At 55.2% G+C, this 27,778-nt stretch overlaps 1 protein-coding gene across 39 annotated transcripts; it reads right to left on the bottom strand.

Annotated features, from left to right (window-relative positions):
* Window positions 1–125: 125 nt before the first annotated feature.
* FCSK (fucose kinase) lies at window positions 126–27,571 on the bottom strand. Of its 39 annotated transcripts, none has more exons than XR_012429131.1 (25): window positions 27,246–27,571; window positions 23,944–24,006; window positions 18,474–18,577; window positions 17,971–18,122; window positions 16,609–16,659; window positions 14,759–14,884; window positions 13,752–13,824; window positions 13,234–13,331; window positions 12,750–12,830; window positions 11,742–11,861; window positions 11,388–11,559; window positions 9,981–10,093; window positions 9,338–9,439; window positions 9,059–9,229; window positions 7,791–7,855; window positions 7,051–7,421; window positions 6,098–6,308; window positions 5,744–5,910; window positions 5,427–5,648; window positions 4,909–5,052; window positions 4,635–4,754; window positions 1,954–2,141; window positions 1,763–1,862; window positions 998–1,355; window positions 126–823 (listed from the first exon to the last, which is right to left on the bottom strand). XR_012429131.1 is itself a non-coding variant. In XM_005592502.4 (25 exons), the coding sequence occupies exons 3-25, from the start codon at window positions 18,553–18,555 to the stop codon at window positions 722–724; spliced, it is 3,255 nt and encodes a 1,084-aa protein (XP_005592559.3). In that variant the 5' UTR covers window positions 18,556–18,577; window positions 23,944–24,006; window positions 27,536–27,571; the 3' UTR covers window positions 126–721. The 39 variants fall into 39 exon arrangements, 35 of the variants coding, with proteins under 35 accessions (XP_005592559.3, XP_073883679.1, XP_005592563.3 ...); XR_012429132.1 differs by having other exon boundaries at window positions 998–1,221; window positions 1,954–2,376; XR_012429133.1 differs by having other exon boundaries at window positions 998–1,221; window positions 1,954–4,384.
* Between the last annotated feature and the right edge of the window lie 207 nt (window positions 27,572–27,778).

Raw genomic sequence — 27,778 nt, forward strand, 5'->3', positions numbered from 1 at the left:
CCCTCATGCCCCTATGGGGCCCTCAGCACCACAAGCTGGATCACCGCAGGGCCAGTTCCCCATAGTGTAGGGGAAGTGGGAACTGCTCCCAGGAGGAGCAAAAGTGACTTTATGAGAACCACCTGTAAGGACAGAGTGACTTTATTCCAAGAATGCCAGTCCTGAGAACCCACTTCCCACAGGCACCAGGTCACTTGGCACGGTCCGTAGCTTTGCTGGTTAAGGCCTGGGATGGCAGTGAATCGCTGGGTCACTGCCACCAACTTGGCAAGGGACCGCCACCCTCACTCCCACGCTCCCATGAGGGTGAAACGTGAAGTCTACAACCCTAAGGAAGGCCACAGGGAATGCCTCGGAGGGCCTCTTCAGGGTTGGCCTTGCCAAGGGACTCCCAGCCATATGCCAAGGCTGGCTGTCAACCCTTTCCAGGGCCCTCGTGGAATGAGAAGGCCAGTCATAGGATTTGTAAAGGCCACATGGGATACTAAGCTTGGGACCTTCTTATGTCCAGGAGGAACAGAGGCTATACCTAGGCCACTGTCCACCAGGTCAGTCCTGTCCCAGGCACTCTCTGCTTGCCCAGGTCTTGCTCTGGTCAGCTTCCTTTGGGAGCAGATTCGCAGAGGTGGGTGGGGAGTAGGAGGTGGAGGTTCCCATGGGGCAAGGAAGGTGGGGGACACTGTAGCTCCAGGTTTTCTCCTATTGCAGAGAGAAGCCAGCTTCATGGGAAAGGGCAACAGGTTGAGGCCTCGGTCCCCAGCAGCTTCAGGCTCAGGCCCTGCGTGTCCACTTCAACCAGGTGGATGCTGTAATTCCCAAGGCCCTGGACAGGACGGGAAGTATTTAGAAGGCTTTGGACAAATCTCAGGCCTTCTGGAGGCTGGACTGAGCCTGCAGGACCAGGGGACTTGCAGATATAGCCCCTGGTTAACTGGTGGGCCACAGTGAGGTTTCTTGCCCCAAGAGGTCTCCTGATCAACCCCAGCCCCATCAGTACCTCGGTCTTGGCCAGCACCGCCTCCAAGGCCTCCTTTTGCTGTGGCTCCTTGGTCAACAGATAGAGAAAGCCTCCACCGCCTGCCCCAGCCAGGCTCTGGCCATGCACGTGGGGGGCCAGGACATCCATCATACGCCGCACAGCCAGGGGCTCACAGCCTGGAGCCATGAGCTTCTTCTGCTCCCAGTATGAGGTCAGGCACTGGCCCAGCAGAGGCAGGCTTCCTGAGGTGGGGCAGAGGGGAGTGACGTGCCTGGGCCAAGATACTCAGCACCCGTCTGGAGATTGCATGAAGTGCCAGGACGTGCTGCTGAGCCAGTGTCATGGTAAAGAAGCCGGATTCCAGTGCTGGCTGGAGCTGGAAGTAACAAGCCCACTTCCCAGGACCACCTGAGGACCAATGTGCAGGAAGCAACCAACACCACACCCAGCACAGTCGGCATCTAGGGAGCTGTGAAGCCACACACTGGGGCCCTGCCCAGCTCAGACTTCCCTGGAACTCAGCCATGGGGTGAGTCCCTTCCCCTTTCTGCTTCCTGTTAGGTGGGGCTGGAGGGCCTTTCCCCTAATGAAAATTTTGTCCTCAGATGTGACTTTCCCCTAAATGTGAGACCTTGGAGAGGACAGACAATAGGCTTCTGTTCCCAGAGGCCTAATATCTGGAGCTTGTACCAAGCCTGCAGATGACCCTGGCCTCAAACCGACAAGTGGCAGGATACTCGCTCCTGGTGCCCTGACCCCCCCGCCCCGGAAGAAGCCCCTCACCTTGGCGGAAGGCTTCAGCACACTCCTCAGTTTGCTGCACCAGGCTATGGGCATTCTGCACCACAGCAGGCAGTCGGGCGTACCAGCTCCTCAGCACATCCTGTGGATGGGGCAGGAGAAGGGGTGGTGAGGACCCAGGCCCAGCCAGCAGGCCCCCTGCCTGCCTCCCTCATGCTGGGGCCGGAGCTCACCTGCAGCAGATTCCGAGCCAGGCGGGTCTTGCCAGTGTACACCAAGAGCAGGTGGTCATTGAGCTTCTGGACAAAGCCCTCAGGCACCGTGACCTCTTCTACCTCCACCTTCAGCGGCAGCTGAGCCCGGGAGCGCCCCACCTTGATGCCAGGCATTAGGCCACCCACTTGGTCCTGCCAGCCACCTCCTGTGAGCCCAGGGCCTGTCACTGTTGGAGTCCGTCTGGCCCAGCTTCATTCTCCCAGTCTAGGCTCCCGGCCCTGCACCCCCCCTTGCTGGGAGCAGTATGGAAAGATAGCTTCCCTCAACTCCACAGGACAGTGAGCTACGCAACTTCTGTCCCCAGGACAATCCCAGCAAGGGAATGGGCTTCACTCCAGGGCAAAGCTTGGAATTCTCGAGGCCTGAGTTTTGTTTTAGACCTAATGTGTAATTGGAATTGGGATAAACCACATTGAAGGATAAAGATTTTACACTATGGCCGGGCATGGTGACGCACACCTGTAATCACAGCACTTTGGGAGGCTAAGGCGGGCAGATCACTTGAGGTCAGGAGTTTGAGACCAGCCTGGCCAACATGGTGAAACCCCATCTCTACCAAAAATACAAAAATTAGCCAGGCATGATGGTACGTGCCCTGTAATCCCAGCTTCTGGGGAGGCTGAGGCAGAGGTTGCAGTGAGCTGACATGTCACCGCTGCACTCCAGCCTGGGTAACAGTGGGAGACTCTGGCTCAAAAAACACATATTTTACACTAACCTCTGCCCCTCCTAGGGGAGTTTTAGTCAGAGGAGAGGCTGACAGATACCTTCCCTATAGCCTGAGTCTCCCTGCACCATCTTCTGAAAGGTGGTTTATGTTGGAAGGAAGCTCATCAGGATCTATTTTTATCCTATCTAACTTACACATCTTTCCAGCTTCAGTAATGAAAGGTATGTATCATTTTCCTCCTTGTAGCTGCATAAAAATAACAAAACTAGTCCAGGCATGGTGGCTCATGCTTGTAATCCCAGCACTTTGGGAGGCCAAGGCGGGCGGATCACGAGGTCAGGAGTTCAAGACCAGACTGGCCAACACAGTGAAACCCCATCTCTACTAAAAATACAAAAAATTAGCTGGGCATGGTGGCGGGCGCCTGTAATACCAGCTACTCGGGAGGCTGAGGCAGGAGAATCGCTTGAACCCGGGAGGTAGAGGTTGCAGTGAGCCGAGATTGTGCCACTGCACTCCAATCTGGGTGACAGAGCTAGACTCCATCTCAAAAATAAAAAAAAAATTAAAAATAACAAAACTTGAGTTGCTTCTGGGACAGACCCTTGATATTTAGGGAAGGGCCTGCAAGGGTTTAGAGTACGAAATGCAAAAGACAGGAGCCATCTGGAACTTTGCAGCCAAAACCTGGTGGCTGCAAAGTGGCTAAGTCTTGAAACGTCAAGACTTAACTGTGCCCCTCTGCTTCAGAGCACTTGGCACAGTTTGTAATACACATGCACCTGAGTGGTTACTGATTAATGTCTGTCTCCAGGAGACCACAGGACTTTTGAGGGCAGGGACCCCATTTTTGCTCATTTTATCCCCGGGGCCCCAGAGAGTGGGTTCTCAACAAATAGTCATCCGTTGGCCAATGTAGAACTTGAATGGCGCACCTCAAAAGAAAGCTGGAAAGGCTTCCCCATCTGCACCTTTTGCTAATGACTACCGATTATGCGATATGAGTCACTACAGTGAAATGAGAGGCTTGAGCTACAGAAACACCACAATCAGGCTTCAGTAGGCCTTTGCAGCAGTTTCCTTCCAGGGGTGTGCTGGAGATGGGGCCTGACACCCTGAGGTGGACCTGAAACCAGACAAGCCTGTGGCTGCTCTACACTGACCATGGGTTCCAGGGGGCTCGGTGGCCAAGAGGAGTGAGAAGCCTGGCACTGGTGACATTCATTAGATCATAGTCATTTTTGGGCTCTTGCTGCCCTACCATATGGCCAGGGGGTGGGGGCGGGGGCACAGGTGATCGCATCTCAAGTAAGGGCATGATGCCAGAAGGGCAGGCAGAAGGTCCAAACCAGCTCTGCCCAGCCCTACCTGAGCACAGCCCTGGATAGGCACAGTCACGAAGCATAGCACCTGGTTCCAACAAGCATAAAAGGCACAGCACAGACCCAGTGCGGTGGCTCACGCCTGTAATCCCAGCATTTTGGGAGGCCGAGGCGTGCGAATCACTAGGTCAGGAGATCGAGACCATCCTGGCTAATGGTGAAACCCCGTCTCTACTAACAATACAAAAACTTAGCCGGGCGCGGTGGCGGGCGCCTGTAGTCCCAGCTACTCGGGAGGCTGAGGCAGGAGAATGGTGTGAACCTGGGAGGCGGAGCTTGCAGTGAGCCAAGATCACACCACTGCACTCCAGCCTGGGCGACAGAGCAAGACTCCGTCTCAAAAAAGAAAGAAAAGAAAGGCACAGCACAGAATCTGGCACTCAGTAGATGCTCATGAAACAGCTCGTTGGGAAGTAGAACATTTCAAGTTGAAAGTGACCAGAGAAGGTCAAAGTGACTAGAAGGAAAGTATTTTCAACAGCAGCACAGTCACGTGGCTGTTGGCCAATCACATGCAAATCCACTCCCCCCGCAGGCCCTTGGGAAAGTGTCAGTGACCTCCCCCAACTCCAGGGCAGTCACATACCAGTGGTGAGCACCTGCTCCAGGTGCAGCACTGCATGGATCAGGGCTTCCGTGCCCACCACCCGGCCTGCGGCTCGCTGCAAGGCAGCCAGGGCAGTGCCTGCCAAGATGCTGCTGGTGCCTGCAGGGCAGAGAGGAGAGAGCAGGCATGAAACACCTCTGCCCTGCCCAGGCCTGCCTGACTCCCTCTAAGGGCAGAGGCCAGGGACAGGGATCACAGGCAAGGTTGGAGGGCTGTGACAGTCAGTGGGTAGCAGGTGGCAGGGCCCGCTTACCCAGGCCAGAGCCGTGGGGCAGCTCAGACCAGGTGTGCAGCTCAAAGCCACCCCCGAAGGTGCGGAGCAGCTGCTCATTCAGCTGGAGTTCCGAGTGGACATGCACGATCCCCGCGCAGATGAAGGCCGCCTTCAGCAGGGCCCCTGCAGAGGGACAGGCATGAGGAAGGAATTTGGTCTCCAAGGGCAGACACAGACACCCACCCACCCGCATGACTTCCCAGCCAGTGCGGGACTCATCCGGTGGGACAAAAGTCCAGCAGCAGTACTGGCCCCACCCCCAAGCCATAAAAGGGCCTCTGGACTCCCAGACAGGGACACATGTCATCTCTACTTCCTGTGTCTGTAGGTGCCTATGCAGGTTGACTCCCAGCCCCTTCCTTCCCTTCAGGCTCCTCAGCCAGACTGGCTGGCTCCTCAGGCCAGACCCCAGTGGCTTGCAGTCTCTAGCTTCTGCCCCCCACCCCTAGCTGGCCATGTGTGCCAGCCCCACCTGCAGAGGTCTCAGGGTGCCTGACCTGGGGCGTGGGGCTGGCAGTAGTCCCGCAGGTCAGCCAGGCACCGACACACTATCTTCACAGTCATCTCATCCTGCCGAGGCCCCACCGCCAGCCACAGCTCAGGCTCCGGGATGCGGCGTGCCCTGGCTCCAATGGGCCGGCGGCCATCCACTCGCACAGCCAGGCCCAGCACAGCCCCACCAAGCTCATAGGCAAGGGGTGGCGTGTCACTCCAGCCCCCTACGGCAGCATGGCAAGAGTCAAGTTGGTCACAGAAGCTGCCAGCCTGGCTCTGGGGCAGGTACCCTCACCCCCACCTGCGACAAGGGGCTCACCAGAGAAATCCACACGGGCTGGGCACTCAGCCACCACCCACTGCCCAGGTCCCGGCAGCTCCACCGGCTCCGTGGAGACAAAGTGCTGGGCTGACATCACAGCCTGGCGGATCAGGATCTGCCCAGCCCCCTCATAGTGGCGGGCCGCTCGCACCAGCAAGGCTGGCCTGCCAAAAGAAGAGGGAGGGATGGCGGCATGCAGCCCAAGCTGGAGGCCGATTGCCTGGCTTTGGGGACCTGACTGTCCTGGGGTACCCAACGGTGCCCCACCTCTCTCTGGGCTTCGTCCATCAGGGGCCACTTCCCAGATAGCCAGGGGCATATCCAAGGGATCTGACCTCCATTAGTACCCACCTGCTTAACCACTTGTCCCTCTCCTGGGCAAGCGCCTCCACGCCCGCTGCCAGGTCTCCACACTCCAGGTATGAGAAGGGCCGCATCCACTCAGGGTTGGCAGCTGGCCCGCTCCGCAAGCCCCCACGGCCCTCTGCCATGCAGCCCAGGACGTCCGCCACACAGGCCAGTGCCCGCGCTGCCACGCCAGGATCTTCTGCCCCAGCTGCAACTGAGGGACCAGGAATTGGGGGTGGCAGGGGAAGAGGCCTGTCTTCAAAATCCTCTGCCCTGAGAGGCTACTCAACAGTCCCCAAATGCGCCAGACCCCTCACACCTCCTGGCTTTTGCCCACAATGTATCTTTGACTGTAACTGCACCCCTCCTCTCTGCCTGGCAGAGATCCTCTCGTCTTGCCAGTCCCAGAGTCCCAGCCCATAGGTGTCTCTTCAGCCTCACCCAGGACTCCCATAGTGGTGAAGAGCTCAGGCTCTGGGCTCAAACCACCTGGGCTCAGGTCTCAGCCTCACCACCAGCTAGCCGTGTGGCTCTGGGTGAGTAGCTTCAATACCAATCATGTCCATGATCCCTGGGACCTTCCACGAGGTACGGCCTAGGAGGCTAAGGCTGTGAGCCCCCAGCAGTGTGCCTGGGACCTCACGCAGAACTGACCATGTCCCTTGGGGGCCCTGTCCCCTCCCCACGCTCTGCACCCACATCCCGGCACCCGGTACAGAACATGCAGGGTTTGCCGCTGTGCCTAGGACCTAGAGCTCAGCTGCCAGGCCTCAACCTCTGACCAAACCCCACTGACAAGGATGAGGCTTTCCAGAATCCTAAAAGTAAACTCCAGCGTGCCCCTTCCCAGCTTGAGCACCTCATGGCCCCCTAGTCCCCTCGGGGGATGGCCCAGAGGACAGGGAGGGCAGGTGCCCCTGGCCTGACTCTGCAGCACTACCAGCCCGCACACTCACCCTGGTCCAACGTGGCCAACAGGGGCCCGGGGCAGCCCTCGCGGACAGCAGCCCAGATCAGCGGGCGCAGGCTGAGGTCCTGCCGGGCCTCCAGCACATGCCGCGCTTTATGCAGGGCCTGGCGGAAGAACAGGTCCCGGCGAGAGGCCAGCGTGGCAGCCCGATCCAGGCATGGCTGCAGCTGCTCCCAGGACAGACGCCAGGAGGCTCGCCAGGCTCGCAGGGCCTCGCCCCCATCCTCCTGGCGGTCCAGCATCCACAGCAGGTCCTGGGGTCCCAGGTCCCTCGAAGGGTGGAGCACAGGAAAGAGGCGGGCGCTGGGAAGGCAGCACTCTGCTGGCGGCGTGTCAGGGTCCCACAGGTCCCAGGCTCTGATGTGGGGAGAAGGCACATTCCCAGGAGGGAAGCAAAAGCTCCAGTCTCCTCCCCAAGCCCTGAGCCACCTGTCAGTTCATAGGGACAGGACAGTCTCCTCCGAGGTAGCACAAGTGGGCAATTCAGGTCTGGGGCCAGGCTGCCTGGCATCCTTTCCCATACAGCTGAACAAGAATGCCAAAGTCAGCACAGCCAGAGACTGGGAGCTGCCCAGGGGAAAGTACTGGAGAGAATCTCAAAACCACCCAGGCCCCTGGATGGTAGCAGGGCCCGTGCTGCTCTGGGGCAGGGGAGAGACACACCTCGAAAAGCAGCAGTCACCCCAGCTGCCCAGGTCACCAAGACTCTAGCGGTGTCCACCTTACCGAACACCTGTCCTCTTGAAGAATTCACTCCAGGGTACGTTGAGATATGTGCCTGCCCCCTGTCTCTGGGGGAGAGGAGGAAGCAGTCAGGGCTGCAGGGGCCACAGGAAAGGGTTAGAGACGCTAGGCCAGGGGGCCAGGAGCTGCTTAAGTGCTCATGTGAGGGCAGAAAGACAGACAAAGCACGTACTTGACCCACCCAGGCTGGAGCGCAGTGGTGCAATCAGCTCACTGCAGGTATGAACTCCTGGACTCAAGAGATCCTCCCATCTCGGCCTCCCAGAGTGTTGGGATTACAGGCATGAGCCACTACACCCAGCCATGGAGCAATTTCTGAAATTGCTTTCAGCCCTGCAGCTCCAACACTCCTGCCGAGGTGCCTGAAATCTGGAGCAGAACCCTGGGTTCCAGGCCCAACCCACCACAACTGGCTGCAGCCCAAGGCGGGTTACCTCCCTCTCTGAACCTCAGTCTCTAGCCTGCCAAAGGGGGATAAAAATCTCCACCCAGCCGGGCGCGGTGGCTCACGCCTATAATCCCAGCACTTTGGGAGGCCAAGGTGGGCAGATCACGAGGTCAGGAGATTGAGACCATCCTGGCTAACACGGTGAAACCCCGTCTCTACTAAAAAATATTTAAAAATTAGCTGGGCGTGGTAGCGGGCGCCTGTAGTCCCAGCTACACAGGAGGCTGAGGCAGGAGAATGGCGTGAACCCGGGAGGCGGAGCTTGCAGTGAGCCAAGATCGCGCCATTGCACTCCAGCCTGGGTGACAGAGTGAGACTCTGTCTCAAAAAAAAAAAAAATCCACCCAACCGGCCTGGCCAACATGACGAAACCCCATCTGTACTAAGCTGGGCGTGGTGGTGCACGCTGGTAGTCCCAGCTATTTGGGAGGGTGAGACAGGAGAATCACTTGAACCTGGGAGGCGGGGGTTGCAGTGAGCTGAGATTGGGCCGCTGCACTCCAGCCTGGGTGACAGAGCAAGACTCCATCTCCAAAAAAAAAAAAACAAAAACAAAATCCCCACCCAGCGCAGCTGTCTGAGCAGATGCAAGGAGGGAGAAAGCCTGTGGAGACTCTGCTGGTCTCACAGCCTAACCTCACCCTACCTCCTCCCTCATCCTCTCCTCCTACATCCTACCCTCCTCACAGCCTGTCCCACGGACCAGTGCTCAGAGAACCCCGCCGTGGGGTGGGGGCCAGGACTCCTTGGGGCTCCCCAAAGCCTGAAGATGGGGGTGAGGGAATGCAGGGCGACTGCCTACCTCCCAGCTGTCCAGACGGCCAACAAGGGTGAAGGCGTGGCCCGGGGAGCCGTGTAGCCGCGTACGGTGTCCCTGCAGGACAAGGTCATGCAGCTCCCAGCCATGCAGAGCCTCGGAGTGGGCTATGTCCAGGCCACTCACCATACAGCCAGCGCCTATGTGAATAGGGCCCTGGCGGGGACAGGGCAGACATCCTGGGTGGGCAGGCACCCAGCACCCCCCAACACACACGGGACGCCAGCACCCTTGCCCCAATATGCCCACGCGCTCAGGCCTCACCCGCAGATGGCAGTGCTGCAGGACACTCCCGGGACCCAGCCGGACAGGGCCCTCCAGCAGGCAACTGACCACAGAGCTCCCAGCCGCCAGGAGCTGCTGCTCCTGTGCAGCCGGGTAGGAAGAGCATGAGGGTCGAGGGCCAGGGCTGCCTCAACTCTCCTCCCAAGCCAAGCATCTGGGGGCGAAGCGTCCAGGCCTACTGCTCCCCTGCCCTGCAGCACCCTAGACTCCTCTCTGGACCTGCCTGGGCCCCAGCCTGAGGCCTATTTCCATCCCACCTGTCCAGCTACGCCCAACCCCGCCACCCTGGGGGCCACCTCTGAACCCTACCTGTCCCCTTTCTCAGCAGCACAGCACTGACCCAGGCCCACCACTGTCACCCCAGGCAGACCCCAAAGAAAGGTCTTCTTTAGCTTCTCAATCAGGTAAGCTCCATGCAGAATCCTGACTTGGTCACTTACTGGCTGTGTGGCCTTAGGCAAGTTACTTAGCCTCTCTGAGCCTCCAGCACTTCATGCGTAAGCCGGGGGTAACACCTGCACTCAGGCCATCTGTTCCAAGGTCGGCTATTGTCTTCCTGGGAATCCACATCCCACCTGACCCCAGGCACCCAGCAGGCACCAGAGGGGCAGGGAGGTCTCACCTCCACCTGGGAGTGCACAATCTGGGCCCCAGGAGCCCCAGGGAGTGCGAGGCTGTGCAGGAACTCAGTGGCTGAGGAGGTCATGTAGCTGTAGCTGCCGTTGGAGACGTAGGCTGTAAAGACATAAGTACGGACCCCAACCCCATGCCTGCTGCGACTCAGGCTGGCCTCCCAGCAGGACAGACACATGGGGGCAGGTGTGGCAATGAGCCTGTTAGGGGAAACTGAGTCAGGAACCTGCCCAAAGCCACACAGCTAGAAAGCAGACAGGTTGGCTGGGCACGGTGGCTCACACCTGTAATCCCAGCACTTTGGGAGGCTGAGGCAGGCAGATCATGAGGTCAGGAGTTCGAGACCAGCCTGACCAACATGGTGAAATCTCGTCTCTACTAAAAATACAAAACTTAGCCAGGCATGGCCGGGCACGGTGGCTCACGCCTGTAATCCCAGCACTTTGGGAGGCCAAGGCGAGCGGATCACAAGGTCAGGAGATCGAGACCATCCTGGCTAACATGGTGAAACCCCATCTCTACTAAAAATACAAAAAAAAAAATTAGCCAGGTGTGGTGGTAGGCGCCTGTAGTCCCAGTTACTTGGGAGGCTGAGGCAGGAGAATGGCATGAACCTGGAAGGCAGAGCTTGCAGTGAGCCGAGATCGTGCCACTGCACTCCAGCCTGAACAACAGAGCGAGACTCTGTCTCAAACCAAAAGAAAAAAAAAAATTAGCTAGGCATGGTGCCACGCATCTGTAATCCCAACTACTCAGGAAGCTGAGGCAGGAGAATCACTTGAACCCGGGAGGCAGAGGTTGCAGTGAGCCAAGATTGCACCACTGCACTCCAGCCTGGGCAACAGCCATACTCTGTCTCAAAAAAAGAAAGTAAGTAGACAGCTTAGGGCCAAGCATGGTGGCTCATGCCTGTAAACCCAGCACTTTGGAAGGCCGAGGCAGGCGGGTCACCTGAGGCCAGGAGTTCAAGACCAGCCTGACCCACATGGTGAAACCCCATCTCTACTAAAAATACAAAAATTAGCCGGGTGTGGTGATGCACGGCTATTATCCCAGGTACTCAGGAGGCTAAGGCAGGAGAATCGCTTGAACCCAGGAGGCGGAGGTTGCAGTGAGCTGAGATCGCACCACCTCACTCTAGCCGGGGCGACAGAGAGAGACTCCGTTTCAAAAAACAAAACAAACAAAGTGGACAGGCTGGGAGAGCCTAGGAATGAGACAAAAGGAAGACAGGAAGGGGAAGGAGGTAGCTCAGTGCGGGGCTCTGGCACAGGACAGGAGAACTGCCCAGTCCCTGTGCTAGGCTGCCTGGCCCCGCATGCAGTGAGCAGCTCCATTCTTGGGGTCCTCACTCCCATGGTCTCCCCACCCCAGGGAGCTGAAAGGCAGTACCCACCCATGGAAAGGGGCTGATCTCGAAGCTCCCTCCACAGCTGGGCCCGGGCACTCTGCAGATAACCTGCTACATCCGCATCGCCTTGCCCCAACTCTGGGGGCCTCCCCACCAGGAAGTCCTCCCTGGTCACGTTCTCAGCCATGCAGTACAGAATGTCAAAAAACAGAGACAGCTGCAGGAAGGGGAAGAAACAGAGATATTGGCGTGGCAGGGGTTTAGCCCCCAAGTTCTGAGGCTAAACCAGGGCCGTCCCGTCTGTGGAGACTCTGCCCCAGAGAGGGGAAGTGGCTGGCCTGAGGCCACACAGTGCCTCATCCCCAGGCCAGGCCCCCCCAGCTGCCCTCCCCCAGTCACCTGAACAGGCCGGGCTCCAGAGTCCAAGCCCAGGTAGGTGCAGGCATCCAGGGGCGGGCTCACGTGGGTGGCTAGGAGGCGCTCGGCAGTCTCCACAGAGAAGAAGACAACCCCAGAGACCTGGAAGGGACCCCAAAAGGATCAGAGACAGAGAGCCCTGGACCAGGCCCTGGTACAAGTCAGGGAGGGCACATGCAGACGGTCCACGTGAAGCTGAGTGCCACACCAGGCAGGGAGTGCCGCCTTCTGACCACTCCACCACCCAGACTCCAGGCTTCTTTGGGGCAGCTCCCACCAAGGCACCTTCTGGGACCCCCTCAACTGTCAGGCCTCCTCCCGAACCCAGCTCTCTACCCTCGCAGTGGCCCACTCCCAGATTTCCCCGCCTCTCCAATCCTTGCCCCTCATGCTGGAAGCATTCCCGGAGTCTGGCTCTAGGCCTCCTCCCATCGCACTCCTTAACTTGCTCACATTCTGGTTCTAGGCTTCCTTTTTGTGCTTGAGCTTTTGAGGTTTGTTTTGTTTTGTTTTGTTTTGCAGCGGACATGGGGTTGATTCAGAGTCTCAGTCTGTCACCCCGGCTGGAGTGCAGTGGCATGATCTCCGCTCACTGCAACCTCTGCCTCCTGGGTTCAAGCGATTCTCGGGCCTCCACCTCCCAAGTAGTTGAGATTACAGGCACACGCCACCATGTTCAGCTAACTGTTGTATTTTTAGTAGAGACAAGATTTCACCATGTTGCCCAGGCTGGTCTCGAACTTCTGACCTCAACTGATCCACCCACCTCAGCCTCCTAAAGTGCTTGGATTACAGGCATGAGCCACCGTGCACACCTGGTTCTAGGCTTTCTGGTTCAGGACAAGACCCTGAATTTCAAGATTACCCTATCCTCAGATTCTAGCACTACCTTGTCCTGGAGGCTTCCAGAAGGAATTGAAGGAAGACAAACCCTCCCTTCCCACCCCATAAGGTCCCCAAAGCCCCACAACCTGGGCCCAGCAGCCATACCAGTGGCACCCGTCCATCAGGCCTGACACACCGCTGAATCTCTGCCTCAGTGCCCTGGTAGTAAATGTCCAAAACGAGGCCCTATATGCAGGGAGAAACAGAATCAGGGGAGGGAGCAGGAAGGGATCTGGAAGGAGGCCACAGCCACAGGTAGCAGCAAGGGCGTTCTTCAAAGCAAAGCTGAAGATGCAAGGCTGGCAGTTGCTGGCGTTCTCAGGAGGCCTGAGATTTCTACTCCACGATGGCGGAGGACAGGCTTTAAATATCTTCGCAGCCCCAAGCCCGGGCACAGAGACCGGGCACAGAGACCGGGCAGGCGGTCAGTGTGAAATGTATTTTTGGCCAGAGTGAGGGAGCACTGGCGCCGCTGCCATGGAGGAAACTCCTTGGATTCAGGAGCATGCCAAGAAATCCAGGATGAGAGGTTGACCAGTGACAGGGGGAAGGCTGCCCCAGTCGGCTCCACTGCCCCCAGGGGAACTACCTGGGGGTCAGTGAGGTAGACGCCATGATTCCGAGCGTAGGCCAAGCTCCCTGGGAGGGCGATCACTCTGGCTCCCCGGAAGCTGTCCCAGCTGATCCCTGTGGGGTGGGGCAGTCAGGAGGCTCCCAGGGGCCTCGACCCAAGGCAGGGAGTCCCCCGCCAGGAGGAAGCAAGAGCCCAGGGCTGGGGCACCCAGGCGCCTCTAAAAGGGAAATACGGCTTCCAAGCCAAATGGACATTCCCCTGGGAAAATGACAGCTCTCCTCTCCCAAAGTTCTTCCGCAGAACCCCGTGGGGCAGAAGGGGCAGGGCTGCTTCTGTCCATCCTATAGACAGACGGACTGAGGCACAGCAGGAGAAGCCCTGCCTCCACCGGGCTTCATTCTCCACACCCTCCAGCTTCCCATCTAACAGGGCAGTGGGGCAGGCCCAGAGGCAAGGTGGGCAAAGAAAGGCAGAGCTGGCTTCTCGCTGTGGCTGTGACGAGGGAAGGTGGTCCCAGGTAGTCTCAGGCTCACCAGGATTTACAGGAACAGACAGCAGCATGTCGGTACTGCAGACCCACACGCCTGGCGGGGAGCCCGGGCCCAGCTGCGGCGGGGGAAGGAGACAGAACACAGCTGGTGCCTGACCTAGCACTTCACCTGCCCTCAAGGATACTGTGCTGTTGACGTAACAGGGTCCTCCAAGACCTGGTCTGCCCCGCCCTCTGGCTGACCCGGATTTACAGCTTCTCCCATGTGACTAACTTTTTTGTTGTTCCTGTGACAGGGTCTCACTCTGTCACCCAGGCTGGAATGCAGTAGTGAGACCGTAGCTCACTGCAGCCTCAAACTCCTGGGCTCAAGCGATCTTCCTGCCTCAGCCTCTTGAGTAGCTGGGACTACAAGTGCATGCCACCATGCCCAGGTAATTATTTAAAAATTATTTTGTAGAGAGGGGGTCTTGCTGTGTTGCCCAGGCTGGTCATGAACTCTTGGCCTCAAGTGATCCTCCCACCCTGGCCTCTGAAAGTGCTGAAATTATAGGCATGAGCCACTGCCCCCAGACACAACTAACTTCTTGAAGCTCTTTTTTTTTTTTTTTTTTTTTTTGAGACTGAGTCTCGCTCTGTCGACCAGACTGGAGTGCAGTGGCCAGATCTTAGCTCACTGCAAGCTCCGCCTCCCGGGTTCACGCCATTCTCCTGCCTCAGCCTCCTGAGTAGCTGGGACTACAGGCACCCGCCACCACGCCCGGCTAGTTTTTTTGTATTTTTTTTTAGTAGAGATGGGGTTTCACAGTGTTAGCCAAGATGGTCTCCATCTCCTGACCTCGTGATCTGCCCGTCTCGGCCTCCCAAAGTGCTGGGATTACAGGCTTGAGCCACCGTGCCTGGCCGAAGCTCTTAACTAACACTAGGCACCCTCAAAACCATTCCTCCTGGGGCCCCCCAGCTGAGCCAGCATAGATCATAGCTGGGGAACAGTGGGAGGGAAGTGGCTCTACCTGAGACAAGGCACTAGCGGTCACCACCCAGCCTCACCCGATAGGTCATGATGTCCAGCAGGCAGTCCAGGTTGCAGACCAAGGCTTCCACGGGGGCCTCGGGGTTCTCCACAGGGAGGCAGGTGAAGGCCCTGCCACAGTCATCAAAGGGGAAATCTCGACCCTGGGAGTGGGGGGACTGGTGAGGAAGCCCCGGTGCAGACAGCCCAAGGCCATCTCATCAGCTTTGCAGGCTGAAAGCCATCCAGTGGAGGGCTGATAAAAAATGTTCTCTTGATATTTTCTCCTACAATATATTTTTATATTATGCATTGCATTGCATTGCACTGAAATTTTTTAGACGAAGTCTTGCTCTGTTGCCCAGGCTGGAGTGTAGTGGCGCGATCTCAGCTCACTGCAAGCTCCACCTCCCAGGTTCAAGCAATTCTCCCACCTCAGCCTCCCAAGTAGCTGGGACTACAGGCGTGTACTACCACATCCGGATAATTTTTGTATTTTTAGTAGCGACAGGGTTTCACCATGTTAGTCAGGCTGGTCTCAAACTCCTGACCTCAAGTGATCTGCCCACCTTGGCCTCCCAAATTGCTGGGATTACAGGCATGAGCCACCGTGCCCGGCCACCAGGCCCTGTTTTAAGCGTTTACATGTAGTGTCTCAGAATGTTCATATCCACGTTGGGAGGAAACTGAGGCCTAAAAAGGGTTAAGTGACTTCCCCATGGTTATAGAGCTGATAAGCCTGGATTCTAGTCAATGCATAGAGTTAGATGGATATATATATATATATATATATTTTTTTTTTTTTTTGAGATGGAGTCTCACTCTGTCACCCAGGCTGGAGTGCAATGGCGTGATCTCAGCTCACTGCAACCTCTGCCTCCCAGATTCAAGTGATTCTTCTGCCCCAGCCTCCCAAGTAGCTGGGACTACAGGCATGCACCACCATGCCTGGCTAATTTTTTGTATTTTTAGTAGAGACAGGGTTTCCCCATGCTGCCCAGGCTGGTCTCGAACTCCTGACCTCGTGATCTGCCCGCCTCAGCCTCCCAAAGTGCTGGGATTACATGTGTGAGACACTGCACCCAGCCTATATTTTTATTTTTTGAGACGGTCACCCGGGCTGGAGTGCAGTGGTGTAACCATAACTCACTGCAGCCTCAACCTCCCAGGCTCAAGTGATCCTCCCACCTCAGCCTCCTGAGGAGCTGGGACTACAGGCGTGCATTACCATGGCGGCTAATTTTTGTATTTCTTTTTTTTTTTTTTTTTTTGAGACGGAGTCTCGCTCTGTCGCCCAGGTTGGAGTGCAGTGGCCGGATCTCAGCTCACTGCAAGCTCCGCCTCCCGGGTTCATGCCATTCTCCTGCCTCAGCCTCCCAAGTAGCTGGGACTACAGGCGCCCGCCACCTCGCCCGGCTAGTTTTTTGTATTTTTTAGTAGAGACGGGGTTTCACCGTGTTAGCCAGGATGGTCTCCATCTCCTGACCTCGTGATCCGCCCGTCTCAGCCTCCCAAAGTGCTGGGATTACAGGCTTGAGCCACCGCGCCCGGCCATAATTTTTGTATTTCTTACAGAGATGGGGTTTCACCATGTTGCCCAGGCTGGTCTGAATCTCCTGGGCTCAAGCAATCCTCCCGCCTTGGGCTCCCGAAGTGCTGAGATTTACAGGCGTGAGCCACCGTGCCCGGCCCTAGATGGACCTTTTAATCTGATATTCTGCTGGGAAAATACGTGGTATATATTTAGCCAATTCAGTTTTTAGACATTTAGAATCTTCCAGATTTCACCTTGCACACACACTGTGGCAGAACATGCCTGAAGTCCTGCTCAACTCCACGAACTGGGATTCCGGCCTTCTGCTTGGCCCCCGCCCCAGAGCTCATTTACCATGTGCAGAATGAGGATCCAGGCCGAGTGCAGGACGTCGGATGTGACCACCTGCAGGAGTGGGAAAGCCCTGTGAAGAGAGGCCTCAGGCAGAGGCCCTGGAGGATGGCACCCTCCAATCCAGAGAGAGACCCCAACACAAATTTACTCAGGTACTCAAGGGACAAAAGGCAAGGTCAAACCAATGGCCACAGGCAGGCAAGGGGTAGCCCTGGTCCCTCCTGGATAAGGCAGCCCAGGGCCCTCCACCTGGGCCACCTTCTTGCTGCCTGGTTTGTTGCTGCTGTTGTTGGCTGTTTTTCCACAGGGTCTCACTCTGTCACCCAGTCTGGAGTGCAGTGGTATGATCCCAGCTCACTGTAGCCTCGGTCTCTTAGGCTAAAGTGAGCCTCCCACCTCAGCCTCTTAACTAGCTGGGACTACAGGTGTGTACCGCCACGCCTGGCTACCTCTTTTTTTTTTTTTTTTTTTTTTGAGATGCAGTCTTGCTCTGTCGCCCAGGCTGGAATGCAGTGGCATGATCTCGGCTCTCTGCAACCTCTGCCTCCCGGGTTCAAGCGATTCTCCTGCCTCAGCCTCCCGAGTAGCTGAGATTACAGGTGTGAGCAGCCAGGCCCGGCTAATTTTTTTATTTTTATTAGAGAGGGGGTTTCACCACATTGGTCAGGCTGGTCTTCAACTCCTGACCTCAGGTGATCCGCCCACCTCGGCCTCCCAAAGTGCTGGGATTACAGGCATGAGCCACCGCACCCGGCCTCTGCTGTCTGTTTTGAAGGGGAGGTTATAGGCGACAACAACTGGGGCCTGGCTGGGTGACTCTGGGGAGTCAGCTCCATAGCAACTACAGTGGTCCCCTCCCCTGCTGGTGCCATCTCCCTCTGCAGAGCATGTCCAAGCCTGTGCCTACCCTCACTCTGCACACAAAGGTGCTATGCAGATGAGGTGACCAGGTGAAGTGGCTGGTTGCACAGGAGACACGGGACCAGTGGGATGCTGACTCACATGCTCTGCCCAAAGCAGACAGTCACATCTCAGTTCCAGTGAACAGTTAGTTGCCATGTGGGGATGACAGCCCAGACTAGCAAGACCTTTGAATGTTTCAAGAGAAGCCAGAAAGCCTCACTCTGAGATATTGGCTCCAACTCTCTAAAAACACTGCAAAAGCTGGCCCTGCCTTCTGCCCTCACTTGGACGACAAGGCAAAGATGAGTCCACCCAATTTACAGAAACAAAAACTGAGGCCAGTGCGGAAGCCAATGCTGAATTAGCCAGGGCAGTGGAGCCAGAGGAGCTGGGGATCTCAGAAATGACCTGGTTCCAGCAGGGACACGGACCAGGGAGGTGGCCCTGGTGAGCACTCACAGTGAAGCCTGCCCGGGCACTCAGGTGTTCAGCAGCCACCAGCAGGGCGTTAAGGGTGGCTCCTCCGCTGCCCACACGCTTCTCTGGGTCCTCCACGGCCAGTAACAGCGTCCCAGCAGGGATCTGCTCGCGCTTCTGCCGCACTTCCAGTTCTAGGGTCAGAAGAGACACTGGGACCTGACCCCCAGCTCTCTGCCCTGGCCCAAAGCACCTGAGCAAGCCTATTGATCATCAGTGTTTGATCTTCCTTGACTTAGCTTTCCATATAGAAGGCCATTAGATCTTCACCCAACTCAGTGAGAGAAGTCCTATTACTCCCATCTTACAGATGAGAAAACCGAGACACAAGGAATGACATGCCATGTATGCTGTCACATGGCTAGGGAGAAGTGCGATCTGGGTTTGAACCCAGGTCGGCCTGGCACCTGGTGTTGGAGGGACATAGCCAGGAAGGGGAGGGAGGTTCTCCATTAGGGGCAAGGTGGGAAGGGGGAGTCCCCTACCTCTCTGAAAGACCTGGACACTGTCCTTGTACTGGCAGGTCAGGATGACGACCGTCCAATCAACTCCCTTTGGCTGCTCCATTCTGGCCAAGCAGAGGGGCTTCCTGAGATGGCAATATGAGTAGATATGACTATTTGTTAAACTGTCATAACTAAAATTAATTATTTTTGTATGCGATCTATGATTTTAACATGTATAGATTCGTGTTGGTATCACCACTATCTACACTCAGACAAACTTCCTCATGCAACCTCTCCTCCCCGCCTAACCCGTGACAACCACTGATCTGCTCTCTAAAGCTACAGTTTCATCGACTTAAAAAATGTCGGCCGGGGCCGGGCGCAGTGGCGCACGCCTCTAATCCCAGCACTTTGGGAGGCCGAGGCGGGCAGATCACAAGGTCAGGAGATCGAGACCATCCTGGCTAACACGGTGAAACCCCCGTCTCTACTAAAAGTACAAAAAATCAGCTGGGCATGGTGGCAACTGCCTGTAGTCCCGGCTACTCAGGAGGCTGAGGCAAGAGAATGACGTGAATCCAGGAGGCGGGGCTTTCAGTGAGCCAAGATCGCGCCACTGCACTCCAGCCTGGGCAACCGTGCATGACTCTGTCTCAAAGAAAAAAAAAAAATGTCGGCCGGGCGCAGAGGCTCATGCCTGCAATCCTAGCACTTTGGGAGGCTGAGGCGGGCAGATCACCTGAGGTCAGGAGTTCGAGACCAGCCTGGCCAACATGGCAAAACCTCTTCTCTACTAAAAATACAAAAATTAGCCAGGTGTGGTGGCGTGTGCCTGTAGTCCCAGCTACTCAGGAAGCTAAGGTGGGAGGACTGCTTGAGCCTGGAAGATTATGGCTGCAGTGGGCTATGATTGTACCACTGCACTCCAGCCTGGGTCACAGAACAAGACCCTATCTCTAATTAATTAACTAAAATAAAATAAAGGCCAGGACCGGTGCAGTGGCTCACATCTATAATCCCAGCACTTTGGAAGACCAAAGTGGGAGGATTGCTTGAGCCCAGGAGGTTAAGGCTGCAGTGAGCCATGATCACTCCACTGCACTCCAGCCTGGTTGACAGAGCAAGACCTCAAAAAAAAGAGTCAAATAAAATGGAATATAATCTTTTGAGATTATCTTCTTTCATCCAACATGATGCCTCTGAGACGTATCCAAGTCATTGCGCATATCTGTGGCCCAAGCCTTTTATCGGAGGAGCAGTGTTCCCTCGCACAGACGGGCCGCACCTGTTTCTCCATTTACCCACTGATGAGCATCTGGGCTGTCTCCAGTTTTTGGCAGATATGAATAGTCCTGCTATGAACCTCTGGAGACAGGTTCGTGTGAACAGAAGATTTCATCTCTCTAGGTGGACACCAAGGCGGATGACGGGGTCACACGATCAGCGTGTCTGCTGACATTACAAAATGTGGATGGGTGCCATTTCCCCAGGGAGTGTGCCCAGGAAGGAGGAAGGGAGGGCAGCAGGATAGGGTAAGAGTTGGGGCCACCCAGAGCAAGGGGGAAAGGAGGTTCAGAGCAAATGCCTAACCCCACCCCTCAGGCTCCTCAAGCTGATGGGGGTTCCCTGGAGAGGGGGGCAGCTGTGGGGAGCACATATGCACACAGAGCTGCAGGAGTGGGCACTCGGGGACCTCCCTTCCCAGGGGTCTCATCCAGCCCAGCAGGGGATGCAGCCGTACCCGCCCGCCATCTTCCTCCAGGGCACTCTCAGCAAGTAGGGGCAAAGCAAGGCCAAAGATTTGGCTTCACCCCTACCCCTGTCTCCCCCAACCTGCCAGCACTCCTGCCAGATGGAAAACCAATCTGACTCCTGAGCCCCTGGCCTCCCCGAGACCAATGAGTCCCCAGGAGTACCTGCACATTCACCTCTGGCAGGGCTCCCACTGCTGTCCCACAAAGCAGCACCCCCACTTCCTCCCTCCAGCCCTCAAAGCTCAGCACGGGAAAAGACCACGCAAGTAAGCTGCTCACCACCGGCTGAGCTGCGCCCTGAGCACGCATCTGGTGGTCAGCCCACATCCCAGCCAAAGTGACAGGAAACCTGAAGCTCAGCCACAGGCTCTTCTTGTGCCAGGCTCTGCTGCCACCAGAAGAGAAAAGGCTGACGGGACACTACCACTCAGCAACACCCACACCTTCAGGAAAAGCCTCTGTCAGTAACAGAAATTGCTCCATTCCCTACTCAGCCCAGAAGAGAAAACCAGAGGGGACATTCCAGCTAGAAATCCCAGCCAGGCACTTGAGGGTGAAGGCTTCTCCCAGGACACCCACCAAGCTCTCCCTCCAACTTTGCCACCAATTCACCATATGGCTGTAGGCACCTCTAACCCTCAGGTCAGCTGCAGCAGGGAGTTTAACTAACAGATGCCCCCAGCTGCTACGATCTGAATCTCCCACCTTGTTTACATGGAGGCCACGCTTCCAACCAACCTTCTCAAAACCAATGACTGAGCACAGCTGGCACACTGAAATAGACCTCTATTCCTGTGAGATTCCAGACTCCTCTGGCAGGCAGCTTAGAACTGCACTATCTTAGAACTGCACTGCCACCCAGGTGTGGTGGCTCACACCTGTAATCCCAGCACTTTGGGAGGCCAAAGTGCACAGATCACGAGGTCAGGAGTTCCAGACCAGCCTGGCCAATATGATGAAACCCCATCTCTACCAAAAATACAAAAATTAGCCAGGTGTGGTGGCACTTGCCTGTAGTCCCAGCTACCCGGGAGGCTGAGTCAGAATAATCACCTGAACCCGGGAGGCAGAGGTTGCGGTAAGCTGAGATTGCGCCACTGCACTCCAGCCTGGGTGACAGAGCGAGATTCCATCTCCAAAAAAAAAAAAAAAAAAGAGGCCGGATGCGGTGGCTCACATCTGTAATTCCAGCACTTTGGGAGACTGAGGCGGGCGGATTGCCTGAGGTCAGGAGTTTGAGACCAGCCTAGCCAACACGGCGAAACTTCATCTCTACTAAAAATACAAAAATTAGCCAGGTGTGGTGGCGGGCGCCTGTAATTCCAGCTACTTGGGAGGCTGAGACAGGAGAATCACTTCAACCTGGGAGACAGAGGTTGCAGTGAGCCGAGACCATACCATTGCACGGCAGCCTGAGCAAGAAGAGCAAAAATCTATCTTGAAAAAAAAAAAGATGAAGAAATTGCTGGGTGTGGTGGCTCATGCCTATAATTCCAGCATTTTGGGAGGCCAAGAGGCCAAGTCAGGAGGATCACTTGAGCCCAAGAGTTAGAAATCAGCCTGGGCAACATACAGAGACCTTGACTCTACAAAAAAAAAAAAAAAAAAAAAAAAAAAACACGAAGAAATGAAGCACAGAGAGATGAAATAACTTGCCAAAGCTAGCAAGTGGCACAGCCAAGTTTGATACTAAACCTTTTTTCCAGAGTATCCATTTTATTCCCTTTTTTTCTTTTTGAGCTGGATCTTAGTGTATCCCCCAGGCTGGATTGCAGTGGTACAATCTCAGCTCACTATAATCTCCACCTCCTGGGTTCAAGCAATTGTCCTGCCTCAGCCTCCCGAGTAGCTGGGATTACAGGCACCTGCCAACACGCCTGACTAATTTTTGTATTTTTAGTAAAGATGGGGTTTCACCATGTTGGCCAGGCTGGTCTCAAACTTTTGACCTCAGGTGATCCACCTGCCTCGGCTTTCCAAAGTGCTGGGATTACAGGCATGAGCCCCCATGCCCAGCCTCTTTTTATATTGCCTTTTTTACTTTTTTTTTTTTTTTTTTTTTTTAAAGACAGGGTCTCAGTCTGTCACCCAGACTGGAGTGTAATGGTGCAATCATAGCTCACTGCAGCTTCAACCTCCCAGGCCCAAGCAATCCTGCTACCTCAGCCTCCTGTATAGCTGGGACCATAGGCAGACGCCACCATGCCTAGCTAATATTTTCATTATTTGTTTTCTTTTTAAGAGATTGGGTAGGCCGGGCGCGGTGGCTCAAGCCTGTAATCCCAGCACTTTGGGAGGCCGAGACGGGCGGATCACGAGGTCAGGAGATCGAGACCATCCTGGCTAACACGGTGAAACCCTGTCTCTACTAAAAAATACAAAAAACTAGCCAGGCGAGGTGGCGGGCGCCTGTAGTCCCAGCTACACAGGAGGCTGAGGCAGGAGAATGGCATAAACCCGGGAGGCGGAGCTTGCAGTGAGCTGAGATCGGGCCACTGTACTCCAGCCTGGGCGGCAGAGCGAGACTCCGTCTCAAAAAAAAAAAAAAAAAAAAAAAAAAAAAAAAAAGATCGGGTCTTGCCGTGTTGCCCAAGCTGGTCTCAAACTCCTGGACTCAAGCAATCCTCCTGCCTCAGCCTTTAAATTAATTAATTTTTAAATTCATGCTTCCCAGGCTACTACAGGGTCCACTTGCTCAACCACTACAATAAACCTACTTTGTAGAGCTGAAGTACAAAAGGAGTAAATATATGTAAAGAGCTCAGTATGTATTATCTATTGTAATTATGACAAAGCCTAAACAAATACAAGGGAGGGATGATTTAATAATAATAGCCACTAGGAGGTCAGGCACAGTGGCTTACGCCTGTAATCCCAGCACTTTGGGAGGCCAAGGCAGGCAGATCACTTGAAGTCAGAAGTTCAAGAGCAGCCTGGCCAACATGGTAAACCCTGTCTCTACTAAAAATACAAAAATTGGCCAGGCCTGGTGGCAGGTACCTATAATCCCAGTTACTCAGGAGGCTGAGGCAGGAGCATCTTTTGCACCCGGGAGGTGGAGGTTGCAGTGAGCCAAGATCATGCCACTGCACTCCAGCCTGGGTGACAGAGCGAGATTCTGTCTAAAAAAAATTAAATTAAAATTAATAGGCCGGGCACGGTGGCTCATGCCTGTAATCCCAGCACTTTGGGAGGCCGAGGCAGGTGGATCACCTGAGGTCAGGAGTTTGAGACCAGCCTGGCCAACATGGTGAAACCCCATCTCTACCAAAAATTCAAAAGTTAGCCGGGCACGGTGGTGGGCACCTGTAATCCCAGTTACTCAGGAGGCTGAGGCAGGAGAATCGCTTGAACCTAGGAAGCAGTGGTTGCAGTGAGCCGAGATCGTTCCACTGCACTCCAGCCTGGGTGACAGAGTGAGACTTTGCCTCAGAAAGGAAAGGAAAAGGAAAGGAAGAAGGAAGGAAGGAAAGAAGGGAGGGAGGGAGGGAAGGAAAGAAGGAAGGAAGGAAGGAAAGAAGGAAGGAAGGAAGGAAGGAAGGAAGGAAGGAAGGAAGGAAGGAAGGAAGGAAGGAAGGAAGGAAGGAAGGAAGGAAAGGAGGAAAGAAAAGCCACTAGGACTGAGCACTCTGGACCACAGTTAAGGTGCTGTGATTTTTTGTATCCTGACAACACCCTCAGACCCTGCAAGATAAATATTATCTCCTATTATCTCCACTTCACAGAGGCCAGGAATAGTCAAAGTTGCAACATACCTGGGTCTTTTGGATTCTTATTCAGCTGATGCTGATAATGTTATCTGGTTCCAAGCAAAGGCACTGAAAGACAGCAAGAGGCCAGGCACGGTGGCTCACACCTGTAATTCCAGCACTTTGAGAGGCGAAGGCAGGTGGATTGCTTGAGCCCAGGAGTTTGAGACCAGCCTGAGCAACATGGCAAAACCCCATCGCTACCAAACACACACACACACACACACACACACACACACACACACAGAGAAATTAGCCGGGCATAGTGACTGTGCTATAGTCCCAGCTACTCAGGAGGCTGAGGCAGGAGCACTGCTTCAGCCCTGGGGGCAGAGATTGCAGTAAGCTGGCACCACTGCATTCCACCCTGGGTAACAGAGCCAGACCCTGTCTGGAAAAAAAAAAAAAAAAAAAAAGACAGCAAGAAAGAAATCCTTGAAATGGCAGGCTGTGGTGGTTCACATCCGGAATCCCAGCACTTTAGGAGGCCAAAGTGGACAGTTGAGGTCAGGGGTTCAAGGCCAGCCTGGCCAACATGGCAAAACCCCATCTCTGTTAAAAGTACAAAAATTAGCTGGGTGTAGTGATGTGCGCTTGTAGTCCCAGCTACCCAGGAGGCTGAGGCAGGAGAATCACTTGAACCCAGGAGGCGGAGGCTGCAGTTAGCCAAGATCATGCCACTGCACTCTAGCCTGGGCAACAGAGTGACTCTGTCTCAAGAAAAAAAAAAGAAAGAAATGCCCCAAAGAGAGTCCAATGGCCCAGAAGGTCTGAGCCTAGTCTTCATCTCAGCATAGTGCTGGAGAGACATGGGCAGGTGACAGGTCATGACCAGAGTGGGGAGGGTATCCCTTACTAATGATGGGGCAGAGGAACAGTCCTGGGTTGAGTATCAGTCCCAAAAGTCTTTGTCCCCATCTCTACCTCTTCCTGTAGGCTCCTAGGCAAGTTACTTGACCTTTTTTCCTTTCTTTTTTTTTAGATAGAATCTCGCTCTGTCGCCCAGGCTGGAGTGCAGTGGTGCGATCTTGGCTCACTGCAACCTCCACCTCCCAGGTTCAAGCGATTCTCCTGCCTCAGCCTCCCGAGTAACTGGGACTACAGGTGCCCACCACCATGCCTGGATAATTTTTTGTATTTTAGTAGAGACGGGGTTTCACCATGCTGTCCAGGCTGGTCTCGAACTCCTGATCTTGGGATCCGCCCACCTCGGCCTCCCAAAGTGCTGGGATTATAGGCATGAGCCACTGCGCCCAGCAGTTACTTAACCTCTCTAAGCCTCAGTTTCCTAATCTGAAATTTAAGGCCAAAGACATCAACTTCCCAGGACTGTTTTCAACATGAAATACAATGTAAAGTATGTGGCACACACCAGTGGCTCAATGAATGATAGATCTTTCCAGCCAGGCAAGGAAGCAGGAGAGTTTAACCTGTCCCTGAAGGAGGAAGGACTGGAAGCTCTCAAACATTCTCTGAGTTAAAGATTGCCCTGAAGAAGAAAAAAATCAGGGAAGGCCTGGGGAATCAAGCAAGGCTGAGAGGCATCCCCTGAGAGATTAACACAAAAGGTAAAATGATACAGGTAGCAAATACATACGGAGTGCTTTTTTCAGGCACTATGGCAAAGGCACATCAGTGTCACTTCATACGACCTACCCATCAGTCCTAAGAATTGGCTCTTATCTCACTGAAGCTCTAGACAAGAAAACTGTAGTTTAAAAAGCAGAAACGCCTGGCGCCGTGGCTCACGCCTGTAATCCCAGCACTTTGGGAGGCCGAGGCGGGTGGATCACGAGGTCAGGAGATCGAGACCATCCTGGCTAACACGGTGAAACCCCGTCTCTACTAAAATTGTAAAAAAAATTAGCTGGGCATGGTGGCAGGCACCTGTAGTCCCAGCTACTTGGGAGGCTGAGGCAGGAGAATGGCGTGAACCCGGGAGGCAGAGCTTGCAGTGAGCCGAGATCACGCCCCTGCACTCCAGCCTGGGCCACTGAGCGAGACTCGTCTCAAAAAAAAAAAAAAAAAAAAAAAAAAAGCAGAAACATAGCCATTAGGTTGGCGCAAAAGTAATTTTGCCTTTTGCCATTCCTTTAATAGTACAGGCAGGCTAGGTTTTTGTTTTGTTTTGTTTTTGAGAAACAGGGTCCCGCTCTGTCACCAGAGGGTGGAATGCAGTGGTGTGATCACAGCTCACTGCAGCCTCAAACTCCTAGGCTCCAGCGATCCTCCAATCCCAGCCTCCCATGTAGCTGGGACTATGCATGAGTCCTGCTAGTTTTTATTTTTTGTTGAGATAGGGTCTCGCTTTGTTGCCCAGGCTGACCTACAACTCCCGGACTCAAGTAATCCTCCCGCCTTGACCTTCCAAAGTGTTGGGATTATAGGTGTGAGCCACCAGGCCTGGCTTTTGTTTTTGTTTTTGTTTTGTTTTTGTTTTTTTTGAGAGACTCTCACTCTGTCGCCAGGCTGGAGTGCAATGGCGTGATCTCGGCTCACTGCAATCTCCACCTCCTAGGTTCAAACGATTCTCCTGCCTCAGCCTCCCAAGTAGCTAGGATTACAGAAGTGCACCAACACGCCCAGCTAACTTTCGTATTATTAGTAGAGACGGGGTTTTACCATGTTGGCCAGGATGGTCTCAAACTCCTGACCACAGGTCATCTACCAGCTTCGGCCTCCCAAAGTGCTGGGATTACAGGCGTGAGCCACCTCACCCGGGTTTTTGTTTTGTTTTGTTTTTGTTTTTAATTAATAGTTCGCTGGAGTTACACAATCTCAAGGGGGACAGAGAAAGTGTGCCCTAAGGCCCTAAGGTTCACTGCAACCTCCACCTACTGAGGTCAAGAGATTCTCCTGCCTCAGCCTCCCAAGAAGCTGGGATTACAGGCATGAGCCTTGGCGCCCGGCCTCTATCCACTTCCAATAGAGCCTCATCTGCTGAGATCAAGTTGAAATATTTTTAGTGTCCTCACCCCCACGCTGTCCAAGACTGGGATAGGGCTGGGGAGCCAGAGAGAGAATAAAGTACTAAGAACTCTTCATATGAACCTTTTGAAGACAGGTGGGTCAGGGACTGCACATTTTATAACTTTAAAGAGGAAAAAAAAGCTCACGGAGGACTCTGATTTGCTGCCTTCTGAAATAACAGACCGAAAGAAGTTAAATGGGAGTAAAATCGTGTTGTAAATTACCCAACAGCGTATCATTGAGATTCGTGCATAATACGGAGCCCCGGCCGGGTAAACTGAGACAGGAGAAGCGGCCTCAAAGTAAAATCAGAGCAGCGCCGGCATCCAGAGTCCCACCTGCCTCAGGGTGAGGATCCTCTGAGGTCCGCATCCCTCCCGGTCCCAGCCGCCCGCAGGTCCCGCCGCACCAGCCGGGTCCCGGGGCTCCTTGGAAGACCCAGGCCAAGGGGACGCGGGAGCGCAGAAACCCCTGTGGGCTCCCGGGGACACCGCAAAGCTCCCGGGGACTCTTCCCTGTCAGGACCCGGGTGGCCCGCGGCTCGACTCGGTGCTCCCAGTCAGTGAGGGTGCACCGGAAAGCTGCTGGGGCGCAGAGGCCCTGCGGGGACCCTCGCGGACTGACGTACCTGCCGCCGCCCGGCGCTCGGCGGAGAGGGCTCTTTAACGCGGGGCTGCGCGACCCTCGCTGTGCACGCTGGGAAATGTAGTTTCACCTCCGCGCCCCGCCTGGCCGGGCCCCCGCCCAGCATAAGACACTCTCGGAGCCACCGCACGGGCCAGCGTGGGTGGCCGGGGCAGCGCTTTCCTGAAGTGCAGCGGGGCTGCGATCCAGAAGGGAGGTGGGTAGAGGGCCGCTCCAGGACCCACGA

Source organism: Macaca fascicularis, chromosome 20, assembly GCF_037993035.2.
Source record: "Macaca fascicularis isolate 582-1 chromosome 20, T2T-MFA8v1.1".
Classification (NCBI taxonomy): Eukaryota; Metazoa; Chordata; class Mammalia; order Primates; family Cercopithecidae; genus Macaca; species Macaca fascicularis.

Bases quoted from the DNA above. Each gene is read 5' to 3' on its own strand.
- FCSK (XM_005592509.4), bottom strand. From the start codon at position 18,555: ATGGAGCAGCCAAAGGGAGTTGATTGGACGGTCGTCATCCTGACCTGC. The intron at 12,831-13,233 runs GTAGTTCCCCTG...CCCTGCATATAG, and splicing joins TCTACCTCACTGACCCCCAG to GGCCTCGTTTTGGACATTTA. The intron at 4,755-4,908 runs GTAAGCGGGCCC...TCTGCCCTGCAG, and splicing joins GCCCCACGGCTCTGGCCTGG to GCACCAGCAGCATCTTGGCA.